The sequence below is a fragment of the Micropterus salmoides genome, unplaced genomic scaffold (assembly GCF_014851395.1).
Source record: "Micropterus salmoides isolate LMB-PRFRI ecotype aquatic unplaced genomic scaffold, ASM1485139v1 Ms_hic_scaffold_4, whole genome shotgun sequence".
Lineage (NCBI taxonomy): Eukaryota > Metazoa > Chordata > Actinopteri > Centrarchiformes > Centrarchidae > Micropterus > Micropterus salmoides.
Window position 1 is genome coordinate 4,902,070 of NW_024043372.1, and position 16,876 is coordinate 4,918,945.

Here is a 16,876-nt window from a genome sequence, read left to right on the forward strand (position 1 = left end):
AGATCAGCTACAAGAGGACAATAACAGGATTATAAATGTAACACTGTGATGTTTCCTGTTCGTCTCTTCTCTGCTTGTAAATGAGGATTAAAGTGTGTTTAACAGAAAAACACAGAGGAACAGAAAAGCACAGTATCAGCCTCAGTTGCTCCTCCCAGCATTGTTAGATAGGACATGATATTTCAAACATTTCTAACTTCTACCAAAAGTCTGGAAACTATTTACAGCTGCAAACACTGTTTCTGACTCATATCATGACAGAAGCTCAGATACAGTCAAATGATGTACATGTACATTCATACAGGGTTTTCTCTATGTCCTACACCTTAGCAGTGGCGGTATTTATAACTTTATGAAATTTCATGATGTGTTCAGTTTTAGCTGAAACGGAGACGTGTTGATTCAACTTCATGGTCATTTTGGAAGTTGTAGTTTGTGCTGATGTTGAATTGTTGGTGTTATACTAACAGGTGTTTCTATAATATTCTTCACCCCGTTTATATCAAGGAGTTTAGCCAAATTAACAGAAACACCATGCAGGATAATCCAGGTTTATTAAACGTTTCATTTATAACTTCTTATATAGTTCAAATGTGTTGGTGAATGACTGTCTCCAGTTATCAGTGATGACGTCACTTACAGGTTATCAGTGACGTCATCTAAACCAGGACTCACCTGGGATGTTTTCAGCTGATCTGTCCTTTAATCTTTTCTGGCGCGGAGGTTGCACGCGACCCAGATTTCCATGTAAACATTACTAAATAAACAAACAGCGTATTTTCCTGTTGACGGCAGATATGAACTCAGACATGTTGTAGCTCGTTTTAAAGCTCAGAGGTTCGTTTTTTCAACGGATTTAACAAACTAACTGAAGAAGTTACGACATGACAACAGCAGCGTCTTACTTTACGGCAGTAAACAGTTAGCATCTTACCTGCTATCCTGTGTAGCTGCAGTTAAAATGGATTTATAGGTCGAAAAACAGACATTTACAGACAAACAGAGGCTCGTTTTAAAGAACAAAAGTCCACCGAGTGAATCCAGCTCGTTAAAGTTCAAGCGGAAGTAAAATAACCTGAATAAAAGTCGATTGTGTCGCTCGTTTATTTTTAGCGCCGCTCGTCAAACTTCCAAAACAAAGTGTTTTCTGTCAATTTAAAGTAGCGACAAAATATTTGACCAATGATGTTCAGTATCTCTGAAATCAGTAACCGCCCAGGAACAAAACGAACCAATCAGCATCTTTCTACGACCTAAAGTGACGAAGCTAACGGGCTTTTAACTCCGACAGCCAATCAGAGGAGAGCATCTTTACGCGATCGCCACGTGTGTCTAATTGACCGCAACTTTCATCCAATGGTAAGTCAGCACCGTGAAAACACGGTGAGTCTGTAGCCGGAAGAATCACCTGTCTGACCATATATGGAAGTTACTGTAGTCGGACTTCCTGCGGTAGCGGGACACCGAGACAACAGAGAAACTTTATTTATATGTTCAGAGAGGAGAGATTCAATCATCATTAATATGTAAATATGTATTTATATATTAAAAACATGTTTTTTTAGTTAGGTTTAACAGTTAAGAACGTTTTTATAATATAACAAAGAGATTTATTATAATTATTTGGTAAGTTTGGAGAAGTTTTAGAGAGCTCTGTAGACATCTGCTGGAGACGCTCTGTACTGCACTTTCTAAAATATCTCAGAGCCACTTCAGTCTGTCAACCTAAAATCTGGTTCAGACATTAAAGACAAGTGGAGGAAGAGATCCTGTGAATTTCAGCCTGATACAACATTTTATCACTGATTTAATGAATCTGAAAGATGAAATAAAAGGAAAATAACACGTGTGCTTCTATCGTCTCCCTTTAAATCATTTATTAAATCACCTGTGTTGGTGCTACAAATAAGACTAACACACTGCACAAACCCTCAGATAATTTACTTAACAGTCACATAACGGACATATATCAGTTCCTCGTGGTCTTTTAATTATAAATTAGATCAAATTGGGACGTATAAGGAGGCAGAAATGTACATGAGTGTGATTAGCCTTAAGAGGTTAAGATAGGATCTAAAAGACAAAACAAAACACAATAATGTTAGAGAGCTTTTCTGATATCATCAACGTATCACAAAGGTAATACTGGGAAATAATAAACTTGTTATCTTGTTTATCAGGCTGATTTAATGTTTAGAAAGAAGCCACAGTTTCAGATTTCACAAACGAGCTATAAGCTGGCAGCACATTCACAGACTGGTTTGTGTCGGTCCTGGTTCTGGCAGGGTCCTGGTGTGAGAGGGGACGACTGAATCTGCGTCCAGCATTAAGGGCCTTTCTCAAGAAGGAAGTTCAAATATTCAGGATCTTTGATTTATCTAACTTCACTGTTGGTTGTGGATAATCAGTCTCACATATCTGATCTAAAACTTTATTAACCTAAATATTTCCCAACCAGCTGGAAGTGCTCACGTAGAAATATTCTTTATAACAAGCAGGGCTTATATATATATATATATGTAGCTTTAACAATATTGTTGTTTTACATTCATGCCAATAAAGCTAGATTGAATTAAACTGAAATATAAGTTTATAAGCAGCTGGTTATCTTAGTTTATAATAAAGTCTGGAAACAGCAAGCCTGGCTCTGTCCAGAGGTAAGAAAATCCACCTGCCAGCACCTCTAAAGGTCACTGATTAACATGTTAAATCTTGTTAATTTAATCTGTAGAAAAACTGAAATGTGAAAATGACAGTCTGTAGTTTTTCGGGGTTATCTGTGGGACTATTTCTTGATTAAGAGCAGTAACTTCCTGCAGTCTCTGCTGGTTGCCTGACCTGTAAAATTGAGAATTATCATCTTTATACTTCACTTTTGTACAGATTTCTGCAGCATTATCTTATCTCATTGTCACAGAACTTCCAAAATATGATATTAAATGCTTATTAACATTAAATTCTAGTGTGTTTGATAGCACCATCATACCCTAACCCTGGAGGGAAACCTCTGTCTGTAACATGGAGACCAGATTGAACTTTGGTCTCTGAAGCACAAATATTTTACTATTTGTAAATACTGTTATGATTCAATGAGGTAAAAATGTGCAGAAAGCAACATATTTATTAAATGCTGGATGTTTCTTCTAGCTGGAGCTAATCTGCAGCCCCCCTCCACCTCGGTTATTCTGACTACTTGATGTCAGTTTGACTTGAGCCCATCTGGAGCATTTGAACCAGTCGCGTCTGTAAATGAGCCGGCGTCTTTATAACAGTGTCACAGCAGCACTCACCAACAACGAGCGCAATGCGGGATTGTCTTTTTCTCTGAGGAAGTGGAAAATCACAGGTGTAGCTTCCGCTGTCAGTCACCTTGGTGTTTCTGATGACTATGGAGGCGTTACCGAACTGCAGCTGCTCCTGAAAATGAAAGACTCGTCCTTTGAACCGCTCATCTTGACCCACTCGGCCGTTGTTGTAATGGTTGCCCTTATCGTACAAGAACACTTCCTTCTTTTCATCTTTCTTCCAGTCAAAGAGCTCTCCCTTAATGTTCGTCGTGCCGAGGGAACACGGTAAAATGGCTTCGCTCCCTTCTTTCACGACCATGCGGATGACCTCTGGCTCTGAGAGAAAAACAACAAAACAAGTAAACAGGTGTTATTCAGTGTGTTCACGAGCCGAGTCATCAGGTAGAGAGAAGGTCAGATAAACACATTCACAGGCCGCCGCAGTTTATAAGCAGTCTAGAGAGAAAGCAGACTCGTTCAGACGCATTTTAAATGTATTTCAGTGTATAGTTAGTTAGATAATACAGTTTTGTTATCAGGCCTTGTGTTTGAACTTCACAAATTCTATTTAGTTGTGGAAACCGTTCCGCTAACATCAGGAGAAGTTGTAGTTTAAATTATTATAGGTATTGATTTAATGGATTGAATTCAAAGATACTAAGAACTAACAAACTGTCCTGCTTCACTGCTGCAACAGATTTATTTTTATTTATTTATCATGTGCACCTTTTTAAGGACGTCCAATTAAAGGTACACATGACATAATCATATTTTCTTCCCCAACAGATGTTCCTAAAATTAAAAAGATTGTTGCTGCAGCCATGTTAACAGCTCTGTGAGGCTCAGCATGCTGACACGCTCACACTGACGGTGTAGACATGCTGATGTGTAGCAGGTGTTGTGTTTAGCCTGTTAGCATGATAACATGTGCATATTAGTCGTTAGTTGTCATTAGCTGTGCAAGTATTTGGTCATGAACCAAAGTGTCGGACAAACCTGACGATGGCGCTAGATGAAAAGTCAGAGGATCTTCAGAGTGATTAAAATTCAACCTGAGAGGAAAGTGAATTTGTACCAAATTATATCACAACTGATGCAATAGATACTGAGATATTTTACTCATAAATGTGAACTTCATGGTGGTTTTAAAAAGAATGTCAGGTGCATGTGTACAGGTTTCTGTGTGTGTGTGAATAAAAAGATTAATTTCCCCAACAAATAAAGTAATAATTACTCTTTTTTGACCCCCCATATTATATTATCCTGATAAGGATTTCTACTAAACTAGCAACTTAATTCATGTCCTGTTTCCAAGCTGTAACCACCGCAACACGTCAGACACAAAATCCTTCAGAATGAAAGCGTAATCTCCACAAACAGTAATTACGACTCATGAATGCTGCAGAACAACAGTTCAGCTTGTGTGTCAACACTCCTCCTCAGAGCAGGACTTTATCGTCATTCTGCCACACTGACCTGTTCACTGCACAGTTTCAGTTTTACTGTCAATCCACAGCGTGTTGTGTGTCGGTCTGGTGACAAACTGTAAGATGTGAGTTCAAATATGATTTGTTACTAAGACAATGCTCTTCTCTGAAAAGCTCATAAAGTGAAAACTGTGTAAGTTCAGAATCACCTTTAATCGTCAGGTATGTGAAGACATAAGAGGAGTCTGACTCTCAACTACAGTTTGCAATTAAAATTAAACACAGACACACAACCATGAGCAAAAACATTTGCAAACTTCAAGACAACAAGACACTAGTGTAGTGAAATAGTGCAACGGATGCTGGAATAAGAGCATATTTTTGTGCAGTAAGTCCAATGTGTGTTGAATCTGCATGTTTCCTGACTCTAAACTTCTTGTGGGTCGGGGCTGCGCTGAACTGTAATATTTACTATCTTAATGTTTTAAGCTATATGTTGAAGTTCTTATATAGTTCAGTGTAAGCAACTTTTTTAAAACCCCTCCACTGGCCACTATTTTATATATGCGTTAAGAAACACTATATATACACACATGAGTTCTAACAAGTTACTCTGTCTCCAAGAGGAGTCTTTGCTCCAAGCAGTGAGAATGATTTATCCTCTTTGTGAGCATTTATTTTGTATGTGAATAGATCAGAACTCAGGTGCTGGGCAGTTAACACCAGACATGTTAGTGTGCGCTCCTCTCTGTATCTGACTGCCTGAAAGACCTGTGTGTATGTAAGCAGATGTGTGTGCTGTTGGGTTCACTTCTTACTGGCACTGTTTATGCTGAACGGCTGAATGTTCCAGATAAGAGATCAATCAGCTCTCTTGGAAAATGGCATCACCATCAGAAGGAAATCCCACTGACTGTTTTATAGGCTGCTTTATGTTTGCTAAACTCTTGTCTGAAGCGATGTAATCCTACAGGGGTGGGGCTCCTGCTGCTTCCTCCTGCCGGCGCTAGATGAAAAGTCAGAGGATCTTCAGAGTGATTAAAATTCAACCTGAGAGGAAAGTGAATTTGTACCAAATTATATCACAACTGATGCAATAGATACTGAGATATTTTACTCAGAACCACAAATGTGAACTTCATGGTGGCGTTAAAAAGGATGTCAGGTGCATGTGTACAGGTTTCTGTGTGTGTGTGAATAAAAAGATTAATTTCCCCAACAAATAAAGTAATAATTACTCTTTACATTGTTGAGAGCCAAATGAATTGTCTGCATATTTAGCAACAAACTTGTCCAGGAAAGCTGATTCTGGATGTAGACTATGTTGTTGTTTTTGTTTTTTATTGCCCTTTAGTGCAGACAGAGAGCTGGACAAGGATCTGGCTGTTGTCAGTATCCACACAGAGCCTGACTGCCTGTATCTGAACACAGGTGGAGGCAACAAACTGAACTAAACACTGTGGTTTCTGCTGATTTAGAAAAGCTTCACTTAGCGGACACACGAATGTTTGATCAGAGCTACCAGAGTCCAAAGTTAAGCAACCAATCAGGTTTGAAAGGAGAAGAGTTTCTCGGAAATAAAGATTCGTCTTCAACACATCCGTGCTTTGCTTTCTCACCACAGGATGGAGACGCCGCCCTGCACCCCCCCCCCCCCCCCCCCCACCTGCAGAAGTAATGACGCCACGTCGGAAGTTATAAACCACCTCTGCAGCTCTAAACATGAATACTAACACAAATACTGAGTAGGTCTGTTACAGAATATAATTAAGGCTGTAATTACGCAGAAGGATGCTGGGATATCATCACATCACGTGAGCTGTAGAGCGTGATTGATCCGTACTAATTATTAAATAACAATATCAGAATAAAACTCAGTCTGAATCTCAGCTTTCTTACCGGTTTGATCAGCAGATGTTCCTGCAGAGCAGCTCAGGAGGAGACACAGGAGAGGAAGAAGCTCCATGGCTGTGGATGTCTGCTGAGGACTGAACATCCCTATTTAGAGAAGCTGCAGAGACCTCTGACGGCTGATTGGCTCATCAGAAACACTTTCGGTTTCTAAACTTCCGCAAGCTGCAACAACAGCAACACTTCCGGTACAAATCCTTCAGAATAAAATCTACGCAAACATTACCTATGACTCATGAATGCTGCAGAACAACAATTCAGCTCGCGAGTCAACATTCCTCCTCAGAGCAGGACTTTATCTTTACACTAAATCAAAAAAAAAAATACTAGGGCCTCATTTTCAGACACAAGTTCACTGTTTCAGCTTCACTATTAATCCACTCTGTCTCTTCTTTGATGCACTTCCCCTGACATGTCCTTTATCAGCAGGAACAAAACCTTTCAGGGCCAGTTTCTCCAGAATAAAAGCAAATTAACTAAATTTCCTTCAACAAAAGCTAATAAAGTACAGCAGGCAACAGGTTGAAGTTTCTGTAACATTAATTTGTTCTACGGTGTTCCCTCTGTTCCTACAGTTAATCTGAGGTATTAGTGTGTCTCAGTTTGGTGACAAACTTTCAGATGTGAGTGCAAACATGATTTGTTACTAAGATAATGCTCTTCTCTGAAACGCTCATAAAGTGAAACTGTGAAAGTTCAGATTCAGAATCACCTTTAATCAGATAGGCCTATGTGAACACGTGAGAGGAATTTGACTCTCAGTGTACATAAACAAAACAAGAATAAACAAATAGGACAACAAGTTCAACAAACAGACACAAGTGTGCAATTAAAAGTAAACACACACACACACAACATTAAGAAAAACAACAATATTTGTAAACCTCAAGAGAGCAAAACACTAGTGTTGTGAAATAGTGCAAAGGATGCTGGAATAAGAGCCTATTTTTGTGCAGTAAGTTTAGGGTGAGATGGATCTGCAGTTTCCTGACTCTATCTTGATGTTTTAAGCCATTATATAGTTCAGTCTAAGCCACTTTTGTTTAAAACCCTCTACTGGCCACTCGTTATGGTTTAAGAAACACTGTACGTACACACACACACGCGTTCTAATATGTTTTAAGGTTTAAAAGTTACTCTGTCTGCACGATGAGTCTTTGCTCCAAGCAGTGAGAATGATTTTGTGACCATTTCTTTTTTGCATGTGAATAGATAAGAACCCAGAAGGTAAACTGTAACCACATGGACGTATGTAAGGTCAAAGGTTCGATCCCACCAACGTCCAGGTCTGTCCTCCTTTTTCACCTGAGCTTTCTTAACGTTAATGAGCTACACACCTCAACCCTTACACATGTCAAGTTTATTTATCAAGGCAGAAAGCTCCAGTTTGTCTCAGAGGGCTTTATATCTTTATATCTGTGCAACACATGATACCTTTGATCCTCAGAGACTCTCAGACACACCCAGATTAAATCCAGGCTGCTGTGTTCAACAAACTAAACTGGCTCAGCCAGCGAGCATACCCAGGTTTGGTTCCTCAGAAATATGAGTTGCACAACAGTTGATGTGTTGCAACAGAAAGGATAATTATACACCTGAAGTTCAGTTTATTGTATTGTAATACTACTCACCCTCAGAAATAACATCTAACAGGATGTGGAGGGACTCCTCCAACCTCTTTCAGGATTACATGGAACTGTCATCAGGAGGCTGTAATCAAATCACACCACCTGTGTTGAGGAGTGATGGTTTCAGGATATCACATCAGAGTTCTGTGCTGATGATTATTCAGTTTATTTGCAATGGTTAGCACCACAGCTGTATAATGTCTTCTGCGGTTCTGACAGGAGCTTGTTTAAAGTCTGATGGAATAACCTTGAGGATGTCACAGTGATGTCATCATATTTAACCACCCTGGTCATTGAAGGAGACGACCATGGGCACCTCAAATCACCAAACCCGCATGTCAGGATTTAATTCATGAGCTTTGCATCTGCTTTTAATCCAGTAAACACAAACACACTTCTGCACAACACTGGTTTTATGGATTAAATCTTTTTTAAAGGACAAACCCAACACGTCAGACTGAATGGTCTTAAATCCAGCGACATTGTTTTAAAGACCAGGGTCCCACAGGGCTGCGTGTTGTTACATCCTCTACATCTACTTATACACAAACATATACACTCGGCAAGGAGGACCTGACAAAAGAGTTGCATTATGGGAATAGAGAGCAGTAAGATTTTTAACACTTATTCATCATTTTGGGTCATGAATAAAATAAAAGTCTCCTGCAGCTCAATACTCAATTCCTGGCATTCAAATTTAAGATTTAGCTGCTGTTGGCAGTCTGACTACTGACCAATCAGAATGACTCTCTCATCATGAGACAAAATGAGCAAGTCACATTTCTAGACGTATAAACATGTTGAAAATGCCACTGTCTGTAAAGTGAGAGTGTTTCTACAGCTTCTTATTCTGTTATTGCATTGTAAATATTTTACTCTGACTTTCCATTTCTAAATATCAGCAGCCAAAGTTGTTCAATCAGTGTTTCTAATATGAGTCACATTTACATTCGCTTCAGAAGCAGAAGCCCAGAAAACCACACACTCATTCGACGCACATCTGCTGGAGGCCAAATCAAAAGCACTTTGAGAACCACTGCTTAAAAAAAAACAACAACAAAAGAAACAATGACCTCAGGCACCCTCGTCTGGTTCCTCAGAAATATCTACGTAAAAGTCGATGTGTTGCAACAAGTTTGATTTACCAGCCAGGCTCTCGAGACTTTCCCCAGGACAAGCCGGGGCCCAGTGTGCTGGCAGCTTTCCTCCCAAACTTAATTTTGTTTAATAACTTCCTCCAATGCAAGAAGATCTCTTTTGGAAATGTTGCTTCTTTTTGTGGCTCTTCAGTTGAATTCCTCTTCTCGAGTTATCTTTTTAAATATCTACAGGCCACCTAAATACTGTGCAACCTTTTCTGATGACTTTACTGAACTGCTGTCTAGAAAAACAGCCTGTTTTCAGCTTTGTGTCGATGCATTTTCCAGCTGATCCATGTTGGGTTTAAATAGTTTCTTTAGCTTCAGAAGGAGGACGACTCTTTCAGCTCATGAAGGAACTCTTCATCCTGCAGTTTGTCACAAAAAGTAAAATCAGCACCTCAGGAGATACTTGGTTTTCACTGGATAGGAAGGGGATGAAAACTGTAATCTGAAAAGTTACTAAAGCTGTCGGATAAATGTAGTGGAGCAAAAACTACACCGCTGCATCAGTGTCCAGTTTATTAGGAACACCTGAAACTAATGCAGTCTGACAGTCCTGCAATAAATCTCCTTCATCAAGGTTTTAATGTTCAGTTTGAGTTCAAACTGTTTCAGAGACGCGTTTCTGTTATTTAGCCTGCACTCACTGATATACATGTAGTGGACAAAATAATAGAAACACCTGTTAGTATAAAACAGTTCAGCAGCACCAAAAACTACAGCCTCCAAAATGACCATGAACTCAAATCAATGCCTCTCTGAACAGTTTAACCTTCATGAGGAGATTTACTGCAGGACTGATTTAGATGTACCTAATAAACTGGACACTAAGTGTAAAGTTCAGTGTGTAACTGTACCTGACAGACTCTGGCTTTGCACCTTAAGAAATAAAAATGAGTAATACAGGCTTCACCTAAATAATGTCAGTAACACAAACCACAAAATAAAAAAGTTACATCTCATATTTCAGTTTAGCTACAAAATATTCACATTTACAGCGAAACAGCTTTATTTCAATGAACGCATGTTTCTGTTAATGTCCATGTCTCCCTCAGTTAAGATCTTTAAGAACTACAAGCAGTCTGATAATATTTGGTAAATGGACAGTATTTACACAGTTCTGTTCCTCAATCATCTCTTCATCATATTGTTTTGAGTAAAAGTTTGTTAAGTCAATATGTTTTTCTCTTAAAGCTGCACAAGAGTAGAACTCAGTCACACCACATATCAGAATTTAATTAACAGAATGATTAATAATCACTTCTGTCTGCATTAAAGTCCACTTGCTCTCTTCTGTTTCACCTTGTTAACTCCAACCTGTCTGCTGACAGAACATTTAAAACCCAGATTATAACGTTAAACAATTAGTTAGTGGTAATAATTAATAATTGATGACTTATTCCAACAACATCTGTCCAGGGAAACTAAGATGTGTGGAAAAGATAAATGATGGTTCCTGTTGGTGTAAAACCTGTTTTTTTAAGGCAGGTTCACTTGAAACAAACTAGTTTCTATTTTGTGTTGTTTGTTTTGCTTAATCAGATATTGAGTGCTGTGATATAGAAATAAAGAAATGTTATCTTACTGTCCATGACTGACAGGGACAGTTTATATAAACACTTGTTAAGGGAAAGATTGTGGACGTGATATTGGGATGTTGTAATGCTTCCATGTAAAAGCAGAATGAGCTTCGTGCACATTCACCACCTCAAAAACCTCACTTTCATCTTGCCACCATCACAACTCTGTCTAACCTGAAACTAGTTTTAACTTGAATCTGATCGGTGTTTCCTGTGTTGGGTTTCTTCTTGTCTGCATGAAGGAAAGAAAAGTTATCTTGAAGAAAATCCCTCCTGCCTTGATCCTACCCTGGTGTAAATACATACATAATAACATACACAACATAAAACCAAGTTCACACTGTCCAGTAAAAACTGCACTTCCAAAGCCTTTATCTGCCTCCATGGTGTCAAATTATTACCAGGAACTACCACTGTTTATATTTAGAGTAGAAGTCTGATCCTAGTTTTTAGTTTAAGTTCAGTTTCTAGTTAAAATATAATAATAAAATCAGTTACTAGTGTTAAAATCTTCTCTACGTCTCTGAGTTTCCTGGTGTTGTTTGTTACATGATTCATGTGTAACTGCAATTTGCAAAATTACTCTCTTTTTCACAAAATTTCAGTCTCTAAATCTCCCTCATGAGGTTTTTTCATTTGTAAATCTGTTACTGGGTTTGTGTGTGAAGGAGAGTTAGTGTTGTATTAGTTTTAGAATAATATGAATTCAAGCAGTTCAGAGTGAGAAATATCCTTATTATAATAACTTATTTTAGCAAAATATCATTCTGTAAAACATAATTTAACATAATTTAAAGTAATTTGCATCTTTAACATTTTAATGCACATTTAGTCAGAGAGAGTTAAAATCTGTGATGATCTTTGGTGGTTCATGTTTTCATTATCACAGGTGGAGCTTGAACACTAGTGAACTTCCTCTTACACCAGCGTCGTGTCTGATAATGATCTATAACCTGTTTTACTCTGAGCAGGTCACATGTCGTGTTTTCTGTAACAAGCTGGTTTTGTCAGTTGTCTCGATCAGTTAAACTACAGTTACACATTGTAGATAGTTTGAAAACGATTAATGATTTACACGCTGCTAAAAAGTGAATTCAGACTGAACACAAAGTTGATTTAAGTGTTGGAGTGTTTTTGTAGTTTGTGTTTCTTCAGCACAAACACCTGAAATACAGACGACAGCTTTAGCTGCTCAGGAGTCTGAATGTTTCATCAGGCTGATCTCAGAGTTTCTTCTTGTTATTTCCCTGCAGACCCTCTCATTCCTCCTCTCGTCTCTGTAGATTCATCAAGTCTCAGAGTCTCAGAGAGAATTAGATTTTTTGTTAAGAACACAATATTTTTGAAAACGATAAATTAAAATCATTTAAATATACGACATCACTTACAGGTGATGTAAAGATCAGTGACGTCATCTAAAACCGGACTCACCTGCGATGTTTTCACCTGATCTGTCCTTTAAGATAGGATCTAAAAGACAAAACAAAACACAATAATGTTAGAGAGCTTGTCTGATATCATCAACGTAGGTAATACTGGGAAATAATAAACTTGTTATCCTGTTTATCAGGCTGATTTAATGTTTAGAAAGAAGCCACAGTTTCAGATTTCACAAACAAGCTATAAGCTGGCAGCACATTCACAGACTGGTTTGTGTCGGTCCTGGTTCTGGCAGGGTCCTGGTGTGAGAGGGGACGACAACATGCCGGTCCTGAGTGATGTAGCTGCCTCGAGGACGCGTCTCCTGACCGAACACGGTCAATATTTGAGATCCTGTCATTGTGAACCTGAGGCTGAATCTGCGTCCAGCATTAAGGGCCTTTCTCAAGAAGGAAGTTCAAATATTCAGGATCTTTGATTTATCTAACTTCACTGTTGGTTGTGGATAATCAGTCTCACATATCTGATCTAAAACTTTATTAACCTAAATATTTCCCAACCAGCTGGAAGTGCTCACGTAAAAATATTCTTTATAACAAGCAGGGCTTTCCTTAAAGAAAAGGTTGTTTGTTTATTTTTTTTGTCTATTAACACACACGCACATTTACTGTTTAATTGATTTATTTTATTTTAATTTATTATTTAATTATTATTTTTTTTAACACATACACACAAATTTTCACTGTTTTATTTACTTTATTGTAAATATATATATTTTTTATATTGTGGTTAATGAACTGAAATGTGATTAATAAAGTTAATATACAGCATTTCCATAAATACCCACACGTCCCTGTCGTAGCTTCCCCACAACGCTTTGGAGTCAGCAACTGCCATTTAATCGTACCTGTTGATTGTGTGGTCCTTGCTAGTGAGTTGTTCTTTTGTAATTTATTTGTATTTTATGCAATATTGTTGTTTTACATTCATGCCAATAAAGCTAGATTGAATTAAACTGAAATATAAGTCTATAAGCAGCTGGTTATCTTAGCTTATAATAAAGTCTGGAAACAGCAAGCCTGGCTCTGTCCAGAGGCAAGAAAATCCACCTGCCAGCACCTCTAAAGGTCACTGATTAACATGTTAAATCTCGCTTCATTAATCTGTATGAAAACTGAAATGAGAAAATGACAGTCTGTAGTTTTACGGGGTTATCTGTGGGACTATTTCTTGATTAAGAGCAGTAACATCCTGCAGTCTCTGCTGGTTGCCTATTTAGTTGTGGAAACCGTTCAGCTATCAGGAGAAGTTGCAGTTTTATTTTATTTAAGGTATTGATTTAATGGATTAAATTCACAAGATACTAAGAACTAACAAACTGTCCTGCTTCACTGCTGCAACAGATTTATTTTTATTTATTTATCATGTGCACCTTTTTAAGGACGTCCAATTAAAGGTACACATGACATAATCATATTTTTTTTTCTAAAATTAAAAAGATTATTGCTGCAGCCATGTTAACAGCTCTGTGAGGCTCAGCATGCTGACACGCTCACACTGACGGTGTAGACATGCTGATGTGTAGCAGGTGTTGTGTTTAGCCTGTTAGCATGATAACATGTGCATATTAGTCGTTAGTTGTCATTAGCTGTGCAAGTATTTGGTCATGAACCAAAGTGTAGGACAAACCTGACGATGGTGCTAGATGAAAAGTCAGAGGATCTTCAGAGTGATTAAAATTCAACCTGAGAGGAAAGTGAATTTGTACCAAATTATATCACAACTGATGCAATAGATACTGAGATATTTTACTCATAAATGTGAACTTCATGGTGGTTTTAAAAAGAATGTCAGGTGCATGTGTACAGGTTTCAGTGTGTGTGTGAATAAAAAGATTAATTTCCCCAACAAATAAAGTAATAATTACTCTTTTTTGACCCCCCATATTATATTATCCTGATAAGGATTTCTACTAAACTAGCAACTTAATTCATGTCCTGTTTCCAAGCTGTAACCACCGCAACACGTCAGACACAAAATCCTTCAGAATGAAAGCGTAATCTCCACAAACAGTAATTACGACTCATGAATGCTGCAGAACAGTTTAGCTTGTGTGTCAACACTCCTCCTCAGAGCAGGACTTTATCGTCATTCTGCCACACTGACCTGTTCACTGCACAGTTTCAGTTTTACTGTCAATCCACAGCGTGTTGTGTGTCGGTCTGGTGACAAACTGTAAGATGTGAGTTCAAATATGATTTGTTACTAAGACAATGCTCTTCTCTGAAAAGCTCATAAAGTGAAACTGTGTAAGTTCAGAATCACCTTTAATCGTCAGGTATGTGAAGACATAAGAGGAGTTTGACTCTCAACTACAGTTTGCAATTAAAATTAAACACAGACCCACAACCATAAGCAAAAACATTTGCAAACTTCAAGACAACGAGACACTAGTGTAGTGAAATAGTGCAACGGATGCTGGAATAAGAGCATATTTTTGTGCAGTAAGTCCAATGTGTGTTGAATCTGCATGTTTCCTGACTCTAAACTTCTTGTGGGTCGGGGCTGCGCTGAACTGTAATATTTACTATCTTAATGTTTTAAGCTATATGTTGAAGTTCTTATATAGTTTAGTGTAAGCAACTTATTTTAAACCCCTCCACTGGCCACTATTTTATATATGCGTTAAGAAACACTATATATACACACATGAGTTCTAACAACTTACTCTGTCTCCAAGAGTCCGTGTGGACTAGGCCTGGGACACATTTCTTTCTTTATATTTTGTTTCAGAAGCAGAAGCTTGAGAAAAATAACACGCACATTCATACAGACACGTTTGCAGAAGTAATATTACCAAATTGAAGGTTATTTGCTAACTCAGGGAATAACAGCTGAAAAATGTTACTGCACTATAATTCCAAAGAACGTGTTTTCACCTGTTTAACAAAAGGTGAACTGTAACCATATGGACGTATGTTGGTTAGTGGCTGCAGAAGCTTTAAGGTCAAAGGTTCGATCCCACCAACAGCCAGGTGAGCTTTATTGTTTTCTTTTTATATAAAGTATATAATAAAGTTAAATTTATTTGTAATGTAAAACTACTCACCCCCAGAAATAATCTGTTAACAACAGGATGTAGAGGCACTCCTCCCACCTCTTTCAGGAATGAGCCTGAGTGAGCCACTCAGCCTGCTGAAACAGTTGTATAATGTCTTCTGCAGTTCTGACAGGAGCTTTTTAAAGTCTGATGGAATAACCTTGATTATGTCACAGTGATGTCATCAGATTTAACCCAGCTCCTGGAAGGAGACGACCATCATCCCTATTCCCAAAAAAGCCACAAGCCAAAGCCAACAACATATTCAGGCCTGTGGCTCTCTCACCTCCCTCCTCTGCAAATGGAGAGGGTGGTTGTGTTGGAGCTTTTACCTCCACTGTGGCGGAGAGTCTGGACCCGCTCCAGTTTGACTACCAGGAAAAACAGGGAGTTGAGGATGCCGGTCTAATTCTCCTGGATACAGCAGCCGTCACCCTCAGCACCTCAAATCACTCGTATGTCAGGATTTAATTCATGAACTTTGCATCTGCTTTTAATCCAGTAAACACAAACACACTTCTGCACAACACTGGTTTTATGGATTAAAACTTTTTTAAAGGACAAACCCAACACGTCAGACTGAATGGTCTTAAATCCAGTAACATTGTTTTAAAGACCAGGGTCCCACAGGGCTGCGTGTTGTTACATCCTCTACATCTACTTATACACAAACATATACACTCGGCAAGGAGGACCTGACAAAAGACTCTATCCAGTTGCATTATGGAATTAGTGAGCAGTAAGTGAAGATTTTTAACACTTAATCATCATCATTTTGGGTGATCATGAATAAAAATCTGTCTTTTATGAGTCCTGCAGCTTTATGAAGGTGCAGTATTAAATTCCTTGTGTACCATTTTAAGGTTCAGCTAATGTTGACAGTCTCACTACTGACCAATCAGAATAACTCTCTCATCACGAGACAAAATGAGCATCAACACATTACTATTCCAGATGAATGAACATGTTGAAAATGCCACCATCTGTAAAGTATGAGTGTTTCTATCATTGATGTCTTATTCTATTCCAGTTCTGATTATTATATTTTACTTTCTGTTTCATAAAGTTCAACCTTTTCTGATGACTTTGGTGAACTGCTGTCTATAATCTGTATTGACTTTGACTGTGGAGTTATTGTTTTAATGTCCATGTTGACAACCTCCAGAACAGGGGGACTAAAATGATAATTCATTCCCCAGAGATTCCCGGGCTGGGATCTGCTGCTCTGAAGAATTTAATCTGACTTAAAATGTTTTGGAAATCCTGGTTTTCTTTATTAAGACTTTGCAGATATTTAACACTGAAACCAGGTCTGATGGCTTCATGGAGGTCCAGAGAAGAACAGTCACAGATCCTGGATTCACTTGTGACGTCTGGAACTGTTTGAACACGTATTGATGTCTTCTTTGTTGACTTTTCCA

General features: G+C 38.3%; 1 protein-coding gene across 1 annotated transcript in view; it reads right to left on the reverse strand.

The window, feature by feature from the left end:
• Positions 1-6,768, reverse strand: part of LOC119886062 (butyrophilin subfamily 1 member A1-like) — a 40,597-nt gene extending 33,829 nt beyond the window's left edge. The window contains exons 1-2 of the mRNA XM_038696550.1: positions 6,614-6,768; positions 3,291-3,623 (exon numbers count right to left, since the gene is read on the reverse strand). Of these exons, the coding sequence (XP_038552478.1) occupies positions 3,291-3,623; positions 6,614-6,710 (430 nt within the window). The 5' untranslated portion in view covers positions 6,711-6,768. The remainder of the gene's footprint in view (positions 1-3,290; positions 3,624-6,613) is intronic.
• Between the last annotated feature and the right edge of the window lie 10,108 nt (positions 6,769-16,876).